Source organism: Macrobrachium nipponense, chromosome 1, assembly GCF_015104395.2.
Source record: "Macrobrachium nipponense isolate FS-2020 chromosome 1, ASM1510439v2, whole genome shotgun sequence".
Classification (NCBI taxonomy): domain Eukaryota; kingdom Metazoa; phylum Arthropoda; class Malacostraca; order Decapoda; family Palaemonidae; genus Macrobrachium; species Macrobrachium nipponense.
Genome location: NC_087200.1, coordinates 108,080,779 through 108,094,601, shown reverse-complemented (window position 1 = coordinate 108,094,601; position 13,823 = coordinate 108,080,779). Strand labels below are relative to the sequence as shown.

Below are 13,823 nucleotides of genomic sequence, written 5' to 3'. Positions count from 1 at the left end.
CTGGCAAGACCCCATAAAAAAAAGACCAAATTCAAGAAGGCATTTATTAAGCTTTAATACATAGTGGGTCAATGAGACATAAAAAGTAATATATCTAATGAAAATGAAAAAAGAAATTCTATTGAAACCAAGGATATTAAAACACGTAATCTGCACTTAATGCAAAACCCATCGAAATAGTTATATATACTCAGCAATACACAGTGGGCTTCCAAAATTATTTCAAAGAGTATAAAAATCCTAAATTACTTAGATGACTGATATTCATATATTTTCAATGGTATTTCAGTGCTGGTTTGATCAACAATGCTGAAAAAAAAAGATACAAAAGAAAAATAGGAAACCATGAAAACAAGATGATATGCCTTCTCCAGTAGCTGGGAAGTGGCATTACATATGATTACTGAAAGATCCCAATGCTAGAGACATAAGATGAGGATTGGGAACTGACCATTTACTAGAGGGGGAGAGAAATCCGGGAGACCAAGGAGTAGGAGATGTCTACTACCTACTTCCACAGAGCCCAAAAGACATAATAGCCTAGTCAATCATAGTTAATTATAGATGTGAAAAGACGACTTTGATGTCGACAGTGAACTGGATTTTACTTTTATTACAGACAGAAAAAATACAAATATTGATAAAAAGAAATAATACATGATGAAAGCTGCATTACAACAGAAAAATGGAAGAAGCAAGTGACTTCAATTAATACATTCAACAATTAACCATGCTTAACTGTACGCCACAATACAGAGAAACTTTATGTAAGAACTCAATACTTTAATGAAAATAAATGATTATGCCAAGAGGTTTACAAAAGGCATACCCAATCTTCTAGGCTACAATTTTATTAACACTACTGCAACAAGAGATAATTAAATAAAATAAAGACTAAAACAATAACATTCCTTTACACTATCTTGGGCCTACTGCCATTTCCCTAAGTACAGTATGCTCTGTTCCAAACACCAATTTTATTTTTTTCCTCAAATTTTATTTTCCATGTGCTCCTGTACGTGATACAAAGACATTTGAAGTGTTTAATTACCATATATTTCCACATATAAGACAATCTTTAGATAAGACGAGGTCAAAAATCACGGCAAATTTTCATGAATTTATCTCATATCTGTATATCTGTATCATATGATTTTTTGAGAAAAGTGATTATTGGCAAAAATTAAACAGTACAACTATCTATTTATAATAATGATGACTTAAATAAAGGTTGTTTTGGTTGTTGTATCCAATTACAGTATTACTATTATCATATCGTTACTGTATTACAGAATATGTATAAACATCATCATATACATCATTTATTTGATATTGTTTACATTCTCAAAATCTCGGTAGATTTGAGTATTATCGTTATCTTCATTGCCATTATTTGTTAGAAGAGATATAATTCGGAGATAACTTTTATCGTAAATGAACAAAGTTAGGTTGAAAACAGTAACATACTACTTTATTATATAAGCATTAGGTGTGATTTCTCCAGTTCCGAACATCAGCCTCGGCTATAAACTGCAGCTTTAATTTATTAGTATTCTTTCTTAAGATCTCCATTGCATGAGGGATGAACAAAAATGTATTTTATTTTTACTTATGAGAATCAGGAGAGTTTAACAACTTTAATGGAGCTCTCGATAGTTACGGTAAGTGACGTCAGCAATCAGCTTTTCCTCAATTCAGTTGTTTATGTCAATACATGTTTACAATAATTGCTTCAGCCACAATTCTAAAAACTGGAATCTTTTAGTAGAGGATGGAAGAGTATCATTAGTATTACAATGAGAGAGAGAGAGAGAGAGAGAGAGAGAGAGAGAGAGAGAGAGAGAGAGAGAGAGAGAGAGAGAGAAGACCGGAGGGGGGAGGGATTGGAGGCAGGGGGATGAGGCGAGAGAGAGAGAGAGAGAGAGACTCTTTTTGCCTCAGTCAGGCTGTTACACTATTAGATATCCACTTGCAAAAGCTAAATAAATAGTTATATTGAGAATAAAGATAATCATATTACAATATATGAACAGAGCGATGATGCGCCTTTTGCATTTTGGTTTTGTTTACAATCTTAAAATAATCAGCTGATTGCATTTTACCAATATCATCACTGTCTTTAATTGCTGAATGGAACTTAATTCAGAGATACATTCCTTTTGTAAATCATCAAAGCTTGGTTTAACAAAGCCAACTCAATATCATGTTTTTCATACAGACAGTCGCCTAAAAGAAACCATTGTTTTGTTTACGTTCTGTTGCCATTCTCAAACAACCGCTAATGATAATAACAATATAATAATGAACGATAATTATCGTACACAATCATCGTTCATATGACTGAATGGTTCGAAAGTTACAATTTAAATTACAAACAGCTTTGTGTGCTGCCTCACTTGATGTTCTCTGTGTTTGTCATAGAAGCATGGGGGAACAGGAAAATATAGTGTCATAAAATCATTTTAAAAATGCCATGTATGGTACCGAAGATGATTTGTATAATATCGACGACAAAGCCAAAGTCAACTCCCCAGAACCAGACTGGAATCCCTAAGATGGTGGTACATGTGATCAATCTCGTAATATGTATGAGAAACTTTAAAGGAAAAATGAATATTATGTTATCAAAAATGTTATTACTACTGTAATTACACTACCATTGAATTTCTTAAAAGTTACCGAAAGATAAAGGTTGCTGTCAGCGGAACTACAACTCGATGCTTACATTTATTCAGCTGGGATCGCATAGTAGACAAAGGTTCCTTTCACTGATTTTGAATTATTCCTCAAACAGCCTATTTGTTATGAAGATATGCCAATAATATATAAGGTAAAAATGGTTTTATTACCTTTATTATCATTTTATTTCATTAAGTGAATCTTTATGTCTGATGGTAGTTAGGGTACAGCACCGAGGCCTAGGCTAGCCTACGGATACACATCTTAGAATTCAAGGTTTGATCTTTAGTATTGCAGTATAAGACGACCCCCAATTTTTAGGAAGGAATTTTATGATTTAAAGGTCATCTTATACATGGAAATATACGGTAGTTATGTTTAATTAGTCCTATATATGATGAAAAGTAAATTTCCAAAACTAATTCTCTTCAAAATCAGGCAAAACCACCTACTCTGTGCCAGACTTAATATTTTAACACCTCTAAATGTCAATTTGGAATTTGAGAAGCACTGCTCTAAATTCCATACAAAGCAAGATTAAGAAATCTTTGCCACAACAGTGATAAAGATGGGCTGAAAAATCACTAGTGAATTTATATTACAAAGACCATCTGTTCAGTCTCTGATAAAGACCTTTAAACATATCTAACAAACTTGCTGAGGATTCAAAGGAGCATTCGAGGAGTAAAAAAAAAAAAAAAAAAAAAAAAGTCTCTGAAAACAAACCTATCAGCAAGTATTGCAGAACTGAGAACAATTCTCTTTGAGAACCAAATTTCTTATAAGCACGAATTATGATTTAGAATGACGGTATTATTTCCTGAAAACGACTAATTGTGTATTGTTGTACATTTGAAGTTATTCATTAACCTTTAAAATATAGCTATAAAAAACACTTTATTACATTGTACATGGTTTCTACAATTAGGTTTCAAGACAGATAAAAAAGGGAGAAAATGCATAGAAGAGAAAAATAGATAAAGCAAGTTCAATGGGCCTCAAATATCATAATCTAAATAAAGTACTTATGTCTATTACATGAGGTTTTATTCAAGGGTACAACCATCCGGAACATCCGGGACATCACAGATAAAGGGAATTAGCTAAAATCTTATTATACATACTAAGCACATTATGATATCCTATAAATTGTTCAGCTAAGACTACCCTTGTTCACCATGCTTCTACTATTGTGCAGAATGATGGTACCTCCATCAGAACTTTGGAAAAGTAAATATCCCAAGGATCAGAAACTGCTATTCCCACCCTCTCTTATTTTACTCTACGTATTTTAACATGATAGCTTACTAGTTCTAATATATATAAGATGGCTTAACACACTTTCTAAAATTAAAATATTAAATTTAGCACAATATTTCAATGTACATTAAATTTCAAATCCCTTATTACCTACAAGACAATAAAGCATTCTCTATATTATATATGTAATTAATCATCCTCTTCAATCCAGACAAATTACCTAGAATATTACAGGACACACACGCGCACATTCATTAGTTTAAAAAAAAAATCCTTCAATTGTCTTGCAACATTTGTTTTCCTCTGTCAAATCAATTCCTTCCATACTGACCCTTAGTTTGACTGCTACTATGCTAGGGCATCAAATCAAGAAAGCAGGGACACCAGTCATAGCTTCTACTGCTGACAATGCTTCTATTATAATAGTACTTGGCTCTCTTTATTCCTATTTGGAACACCACTCTTCTATATGAGGCAATTTGCCTGACTGCTCACCACACATTAGCTATCCCTTAAGACTCTTCTCTAAAAATTACAGTTTTACAACCATCATTTCTACTGAAACTATTTCAGCCCATATTCCAACCATTTTAGAGGAGCATCCCTCATACCGAGAGCATTACTAACACTCATAAGACCAAATTCTGTCGTTCTTCAAATGAAAATCTATTTTATAAAATTGCATGGTTCCAAGACTATTTCTTCTGCAACCCTTAAAACTTTCCATGCTTTCAAAGACTACTGATTTCTTTGTGATTACAGCCATCTTTTCTCTAGCCAATCTTTTACTGGCATGAAAAAAATTAAATAATAACTGGACCCTTATGTCTTCTTACATCAGATGCTAAATCATTCTCTAGGAATACAAATTCCAGTCCCATCCAAAATTTACAAGTGTTTGGCACTTAAAAGGGGCTATCAATGTATTACTCTATAAACAACAGGTAAAATAGCCATAGTTCGTACAGATTAAGGCATATTCTTCAAGTGGCCATTCTCTTAACATATAACACTTGTTAATATCATAAGTAATCACAGTTTAGTTTCATGATCTGGTACAAAAATGATTGGTTATTCAGTGCTACAAGATAATCATACTGCCTTAACTAACGTATGTACAACTTTTTAAATTAAAAGAGTTCCAGAATTGATCAATGCTATACTAGTTGGTATAATCTCCTAACACATATCCACAATTTAAAAAATAGTCTATAAAAACCACTATTTAATAGTGGTATACTAGCACTTTTCTAATAAAGGGTTACTTAGATCTTCAACAGCCCTATCTCCCTATCAGCCCTTTAGTTACACAGTTTGTAAATAACTGAAGATAGAAGAGGGAACAAAGACTTGTAAAGAGAAACAGAAAAAAGGTCCATGAAAGAGGATCAAGTATGTCTCTGTAGGAACGAACTCACCTGCTCAGAACGACGCTGCACCAGCATGCCCAGCACCTTGGAGAAAAATGATGCTAGAAGAGGATTCAAAGGCTTTGTGTTTTCTAAAAACCTGACAAGTGCAAAAAAATGTATCAGTTAAATAAATTACAAGGACTTCCATCATGAAAATATATGCACATGTAAGCAATTAGATATAAAAGATAAAATGTTATTATCATTACAGACAGTCCATGGCTTACGACGGCTGCAGCTTAAGACGTTCTGAGTTTGTGACACCTTTCAATCATATTCATCAGAAATTATTTCCAGGCTTACAACACATGTTCTAGGGTTATGACGCCGATCCGACGGAAAAAACATGACTCCAAAAAGGCAAACTACTGTACATACTTGAGTAATATTCAACTGCATGTAATGTTCAACCCCATTTTTACTGCATATATTAGGACTTTAGCATATGTCCCTTACAATGTTGCGTTTTGATTCTAGCAATAAGCCTAGCTTATGTTAGCAGTTGCTACTGTAGCCTAGTCTATGATTCTAACATCTAAACCTAAGAAGCTAAAAGCTTAGAATATGCCCATAAAATTTATAAATAATCAGTATGTATTCATTTCAAATAATTATTAATTAACCATTAACTATAATAAACCAACAAACACGTTCAACACTACAAGTAGCGAACAATCGCTAAGCAACCACTTTTACCTAGCACACAGTATAGTTATCATAAATTTTCATTATCTCTCTTCAACTACTGAAACTACCAAACAGTATAATAACCATTCATTTCTATTCTTTATTCTATCTTTACCTAATGGAGATACAGAGTTACCAAAAACTATAATGAAATATTAAAACAGAAGAAGAATTCTAGAAAATATTTGCTGGCTTCGATGAAAGCAGTCTGATTTATTTTATATTTTAAGATATCATTCACAATTTTTTTTTATTAAATGTAATGCATGTACTCATTTCAAATAATTATTAAGTAACCATTAACTATAATAATAATTATAATAATAATAATAATAATAATAAAATAATAATAAAAAAAAAAAAAGCTTCCAACCTTTTGTTTACATTCAACAATAAGAGTAGCGAACGATCGCCAAGCAACCACTTTTACCTAGCACACAGTACAGTAATCATAAATTTTCATGATCTCTCTTCAACTACTGGAACTACCAAACAGTATACAGTGTTCCCCCGTATTCGCGTTCTCTGGACCATATCTACCCACTATTTGCGGGGGATTCGCCTATTCGCAGGATGTTTCGGTGAAAATCATCACCAAATAATGTATTTTGATGTTATTTTCATGACTAAATGCATTTTTATGGTACAAAAATTATTTACTAATTTTCAAATATTAATACTGATTAATACTGTATTAGCAAGTTTAGGAAGATTAAATGATATCACATAGTAAAAATAATAATTCTCTCTCTTCTCTTCTCTCTCTCCTCTCCTCTCTCTCTCTCTCTCTCTCTCTCTCTCTCTCTCTCTCTCTCTCTCTCTCTCTCTCTCTCTCCTACAGAGATGTATGGTTTTTTTGTAGGACAAATAATTGATTTCATATTTTCAAATATTAATATTAATGTATACAGCAATAACATTAATTCATTAAAGAAAATACTAAAGTGAATTAGTAAGATTTTAGTTTATAAATTTGAAAAATTATGTAAGAATGAAGGAAATCCCAGTCTTCTCTCTCAAACTCCAGGTATAATAAAACTGTCAAACATATCAAGTAATGGGACGGAGGGGGAGGAGCTGTTGTGTTGTTGCCACCAAGTGTTCATGCAACTTCTCTCTCTCTCTCTCTCTCTCTCTCTCTCTCTCTCTCTTCTCTCTCTCTCTATCTCTCTCTCTTCTTCTCTCTCATTTACTGAGACTCGAGAGTTTTTATAGTACATGTACTATTTGTTTTTAATATGTTGAAATAATAATAATAATATTAATATAACTATAATTACAAAATTCATATTATGTGATAGTATTTTAAAGAAATACAATAATCTATTCATTTCACTCTTTTAACTCTTTCATATCCACTTAGTTTTGAGCACTGTGTCCCCAGATATCCGAGGTGTCTGGGAGCCCTCGACAGTGCGAAAAAATGAGTATTTTGAAAATTCAGCAAAAATATAAATTTTATGCCAAAACCGTTCATTTTGCTGTCCTTTTTTTTCTAAATGCTAGTATCTTATGGTGGAATAGTCAGAATAAGAGTCCACAGTCCTCTAAATATGAAAAAATGTCAGTTATTTAACAAAAAAAAAAAACAAAAAATCTACTTTTTTTATATTTTCATTCCTAACCCAAAAACTATGAAAGTCAGGCGAATTAATTATTTTTTATGAGAAAGCCAATAAAATTCCCTAAATATCGACATATAAATCAACAGAAAACGAATAAGTCCAGCTGGTGAAAAAATTAATAAAAAAGAGGATAAGAAACATAGCGCTCTGCCCGGCGCATAGTGAGAATTATCGCTAGAGATTTTTTTTTTTTTGAAGAGCCCTATCTCGGTTATTTTTCATTGAAATTCCTTTGTAAATGTACGAAAATGTAGAGGAAACGTTGAAGAATAAAGGGAAAGTCAAGAAAAATGGCTTTGGACACGGCAACAGTTTTATTTTGAAGTTATAAATTGATCGGAACTAAATTTTTTTTTTTACAGTTTTCAACATTTATTGCTAGAATAACAATTTTTTGAAGAGCCATATCTCAGTTATTTTTCATAGAAATTACTTTGTAAATATAAGAAAATGTAGAGGAAAAGTTGAAGAATAAGGGGAGAGTTAAGAAAAATGGCTTTGGGGTCACTGAGAGGGAAGTGTAGGTGCGATCAGCTGATTTCATTGTGAGAATTTTACTATGCCAGGGATTTGAGCATGCACAGTACAGAAACTACTTTGCTGGCGTATTAATACCCAAGATACACGGTCCAAGGTATGATCTAGCTTATGGAAATCGCTACTTGTCCGAAAATTTAAAAAAAAAATGCCCTTACCACACGTACGAAAAATTTCTGTAAATTTTACGTACCGCTACGTCAGTTGGATAGATAGGGGATAGAGTATTTTTACGTACTATTACGTCAGTTGGACATGAAAGGGTTAATTAAGGATAAATCCTCTCTCTCACTCTCTCTCTCTCTCTCTTTTGCCACACAGGATATGTATGTCATAGTGGTAACTCCCACCCTCTGTTTCGCTGGAAGCAATATAAGTATTTTCTGAGAGAACAGAGAGATATACACACACACACTCTCTCTCTCTTTATCTCTTTACTGAGATGAAAGAATTTTTATGGTACTAATATGTAAAATGTTTATTGATATTTTCTGTTGCTAATAATAATAATAATAATAATAATAATAATAATAATAATAATAATAATAATAATAATAATAATAATAGGAGATGGATGCCGGGTACCAACTCAAGAAAAGAGGCAACAGAATCAACCATCTGATGTTCATGGACGACATCAAGCTGTATGGTAAGAGCATCAAGGAAATAGATACCCTAATCCAGACTGTAAGGATTGTATCTGGGGACAATCAGGATGGAGTTTGGAATAGAAAAAAATGCGCCTTAGTCAACATACAAAAAGGCAAAGTAACGAGAACTGAAGGGATAAAGCTACCAGATGGGAGCAACATCAAACACATAGATGAGACAGGATCAAATACCTGGGAATAATGGAGGAGGGGATATAAAACACCAAGAGATAAAGGACACGATCAGGAAAGAATATATGCAGATACTCAAGGCGATACTCAAGTCAAAACTCCAATGCCGGAAAAAAAAAAAAATTTATTGGGATAAAAAAAGCCAAAATAAAAAAAAAAAAAAAGGGGCCATAAACCCGATTGGGCAGTGCCAAGTCAATCAGATAAGAGCGCAGGAATAGTGAAATGGACGAAGGCAGAACTTCGCAGCATAGATCAGAAAACCAGGAAACATATGACAATACACAAAGCACTACACCCAAGAGCAAATACGACAGACTATACATAACACGAAAGGAAGGAGGGAGAGGACACTAACTAAGTATAGAGGACTGCGTCAACACCGAGAACAGAGCACTGGGGCAATATCTGAAAACCAGTGAAGACGAGTGGCTAAAGAGTGCATGGGAAGAAGGACTAATAAAAGTAGACAAAGACCCAGAAATATACAGTCAGGGAGAATGACAAACAGAACAGAGGATGGCACAACAAACCAATGCACGGACAATACATGAGACAGACTAAAGAACTAGCCAGCGATGACAATTGGCAATGGCTACAGAGGGGAGAGCTAAAGAAGGAAACTGAAGGAATGATAACAGCGGCACAAGATCAGGCCCTAAGAACCAGATATGTTTCAAAGTACGATAGACGGAAATAACATCTCTCCCATATGTAGGAAGTGCAATACAAAAGTGAAACCATAAACCACATAGCAAGTGAATGCCCGGCACTTGCACAGAACCAGTACAAAAAGAGGCATGATTCAGTAGCAAAAGCCCTCCACTGGAGCCTGTGCAAGAAACATCAGCTACCTTGCAGTAATAAGTGGTGGTACGAGCACCAACCTGAAGGAGTGATAGAAAACGATCAGGCAAAGATCCTCTGGGACTATGGTATCAGAACGGATAGGGTGATACGTGCAAACAGACCCAGACGTGACGTTGATTGACAAGGTCAAGAAAAGAAAGATCAACTCATTGATGTCGCAATACCATGGGACACCAGAGTTGAAGAGAAAGAGAGAAAAAATTGGATAAGTATCAAGATCTGAAAATAGAAATAAGAAGGATATGGGATATGCAAGTGGAAATTGTACCCATAGTCATAAGAGCACTAGGCACGATCCCAAGATCCCTGAAAAGGAATCTAGAAAATCTAGAGGCTGAAGTAGCTCCAGGACTCATGCAAAAGTGTGTGATCCTAGAAACACCGCACATAAAAAGAAAAGTGATGTGCTCCTAAGGAGGCAGGATGCAACCCGGAACCCCACACTATAAATATCACCCAGTCGAATTGGAGGACTGTGATAGAGCAAAAAAAAAAAAAAAAATAAATAAAATAAAAATAAAATATAATAATAATAATAATAATAATAATAATAATAATAATAATAATAAAAAAACTGTAATTACAAAATTCGTATGTGGTAGTATTTTAAAGAGATAAAAATGACCTTTCCATTTCACTTACGTAAGGATAACTCCTCTCTCTTTCTGTAATAAAAGAATTTTTATGGTAGATGCATGTGTTTATTAATATTTTCAAATAATAATAATATAACTAACTTCAAATGAAAATTCTTCCCTTCGTCTTTTTCTGTATCAATTTCCCTACCTTCTCGTAACTCCAGTGGCGCTCGGAGCTGGGAAACAGTGCTATACAATGGTCAACGAATTTAATGGTTTTTATGCTCTCTCTCTCTCTCTCTCTCTCTCTCTCTCTCTCTCTCTCTCTCTCTCTCTCTCTCTCTCTCTCTCTCTCTCTTACTGAGGAGATTCTTTTTATGGTACAAGTGTAAGTGCTACATAATACAAAATATGGAATGCTATTCCATATATAAAAGCTAAAACTATGATTAATTAAAACCAGTGACCCAAGAGGTCAACCAGTTTGCTTGCAGGAATGTGATCAGACCAGATATGATAAAGTAGGCTAGATGAAGTGTTGTAATCAGTCAGTGTCTAGTTGCCGTCATCTGTGGTCATTCATTTGTTTTGCAAACGGTTGTCCAAGCTTCCTGCTTGAGACAACCACAGTGACCTATAACTCAAAACGGCCTACGTGACTTGTAATCTATGTCATCTGGGTGTATGTTCGTATGTTCGAGCTACTGTCTGCTTCCTTTATGATTTGTAAACCAGATTGTAAGCCAGAATTCAATCAGCCATCATCATTGGCTGACCTGTCCAATTTTATCTGATCTTCATCATGTAGTTTTCTACTAGAAACCTCACATCAGAAAGAAGATATTGAATGAACTTAGAAACTATCATCATGAGTTAAAACATCTCCGTCGTCATAATCAAAGAAGATACTGACTTCGTAAATTATCATCGAAATCCAAGACACTCCAATGAGTATGGAAAGTCATAACCAACCGCCCTTAGCGTCAAATTATTGCAGGTCTAAATAACCTCACAGGGCGCCTTATTATACAAAGGCAACAGCCCTATACATGCATGTAATAAGTTTATTATTAATATTTTCCAATAATAATACTATAAATGTAATTACAAAATTCATGTGTGAGTATTTTAAATACAATAATCTTTCCATTTCACTCTTTTAAATACTGTAAGGACAACTCTCTCTCTCTCTCTCTCTCTCTCTCTCTCTCTCTCTCTCTCTCTCTCTCTCTCTCTCTCTTTTTTGGCTCTAAGTGTTAGAAGTACGTATGTACGTACGTATATACCTTTAAGGGTACTAATGTTTAGGATTACTTTGAAATTATATTGATACAGTCTCTAAGATTAATACATTAATATGATAATTTAAGGTAAATTTGACGTAGGATGTTACATAAGGTTTACCTTTGATGTTTCTCTCTCTCTCTCTCTCTCTCTCTCTCTCTCTCCTACTCTCTCTCTCTCTCTCAATCTCTCTCTCTCTCTCTCTCTCAGCTCAGCAAAAGAATTGATATACAAACATAATTGTCGTCTCTCTCTCTCTCTCTCTTCTCTCTCAGCAAAAGAATTGATATACAAACATAATTGTTCAGTCCTCTCTTTCTCCCTTCTCTGGAATAGATATATGTATTTATGGGAGGGGAAATAAGTGTTGCCCATGAAGTTCCTTTCAATCTATTGATATCGTAAGGAGATATTCTCTCTCTCTCTCTGTTATTGGCTGTTTATATATTTCTAATGGTAAAATTTTTAAGATGACTTTGGAATGATATTAATAATACTAATTCAATGGTATCTTTGATGTAGGATGTTACTTCAAGTATACATTTGGTATTTGAACTTTCAAGATAGGCAGATATATGGGCATTTTTAGAGGGGAGTTCTAACTATTCCCGGGTTTGCGCTATTTGCGGGGGTCCCTGGTATATATCCCCCGCGAATACGGGAGGAACACTGTAATAACCATTCAGTTCTATTCTTTATTCTATCTTTACCTAATGGAGATACCGAGTTACCGACAGCTATAATGAAACATATTAAAAAGAAGAAGAATTCTAGAAAATATTTGCTGGCTTCCATGATAGCAGTCTTTGATTAATTCTATATTTTATGATATTTAATTCACAAATCTTTTTTTATTAAATGTATTGCATGAATAAGTTTTTCAATTTACAGCATCCTTTTACCAATAGAATGAAAAAAAAAATACAATTCTTAGTAAATCATGAATGAGGAAGTCATCAGCTGACGAAATACAAATGACAGCCGCCAATAGAGCTTTTGTTTAAATTTGGGAAATGAAGGTACGTTGCACTTATTATAGCCTAGAAATGCCGTAAATTAAAAACAACATAACAATAATAATACATTCTCAGATAAGTAAAACAACATATCTACTGTTGTGGTTATTAAACCAAAACAAAAGTTTATGGACTTCTGTGGAAACAAATGCTGCTTTGTTGACTTCGCGTCATAAATTCCAAAGAATGTGGTTGGCTTAGCCTAGTCCCTAAAGTTTGCACTTTTTCAATATAGAAACAACATAACAATAATAAAAGTTTCTCAAATAAGTAAAACAACATTTGTATTTATTGTCTGTTGTCGGGAAATCCAATGCTTAGGCTTAGCCTAGTGCCAAACTCTTGCACATTTCTAAAACTAGCCTATACCACATGAAATGTTGTCCCAAAATTTTAGGTCATAAAATTGGTCTTTAAACATCAAACCTTATAATATTTTAAGGTTTTTTGATAAAAAGCACAATAAAAATGCAGTTAACATAGTTTTCAATAGACACCCAAAGCATTGTAAGTAAGGTTTTCTTAGGATTTTTGATGATTTTCGCCAAATTTTCAGCTTACGACGCATCTCAAAAACGGAACCCCGTCGTAAATAGGGGACTGCCTGTATTTTTCAAGCAAATTGTATTTTTCCTAACTACAGACAGCCCCCAGTTACCATTGGTATCAGTTACTGGCATTTTGGTTTTACAACCCTCGTTTAATATATTCATAACTGGGTTTTACCCTCTGTAAGATTTATAGCACTATTGTTTGGTTATCAGTGGCTCAGCCTAAGTGTCAAAATGGCCTCATAAAATACAAACAACGAATATTCACCTTTTCCTTTGCTCTTTTAAAAAGTTATCCTTTATTTTGCTGTATCAAGTAATACTGTACATAATCTCATATTACTATTTTATCATAAAATAAAATCAAACCAATCATGTTTTGGTTTGGAAAAACCAGCTGAAGGAGGTAAGTTTATTTTGCTGCATTTAACTCAATTCAGAGCGATTGTCTTGGTTCTATTTAACGTAAATTAATCCCTTGA

At 33.7% G+C, this 13,823-nt stretch overlaps 1 protein-coding gene across 10 annotated transcripts in view; it reads right to left on the bottom strand.

The window, feature by feature from the left end:
- The window catches only part of LOC135219538 (serine/threonine-protein phosphatase 6 regulatory subunit 3-like), a 449,492-nt gene that overhangs the window by 314,127 nt on the left and 121,542 nt on the right, over positions 1-13,823 (bottom strand). For all 10 annotated transcript variants that reach the window (XM_064256386.1, XM_064256382.1, XM_064256381.1 and 7 more), the window contains exon 5: positions 5,358-5,448. In XM_064256386.1, the coding sequence (XP_064112456.1) occupies positions 5,358-5,448 (91 nt within the window). The remainder of the gene's footprint in view (positions 1-5,357; positions 5,449-13,823) is intronic.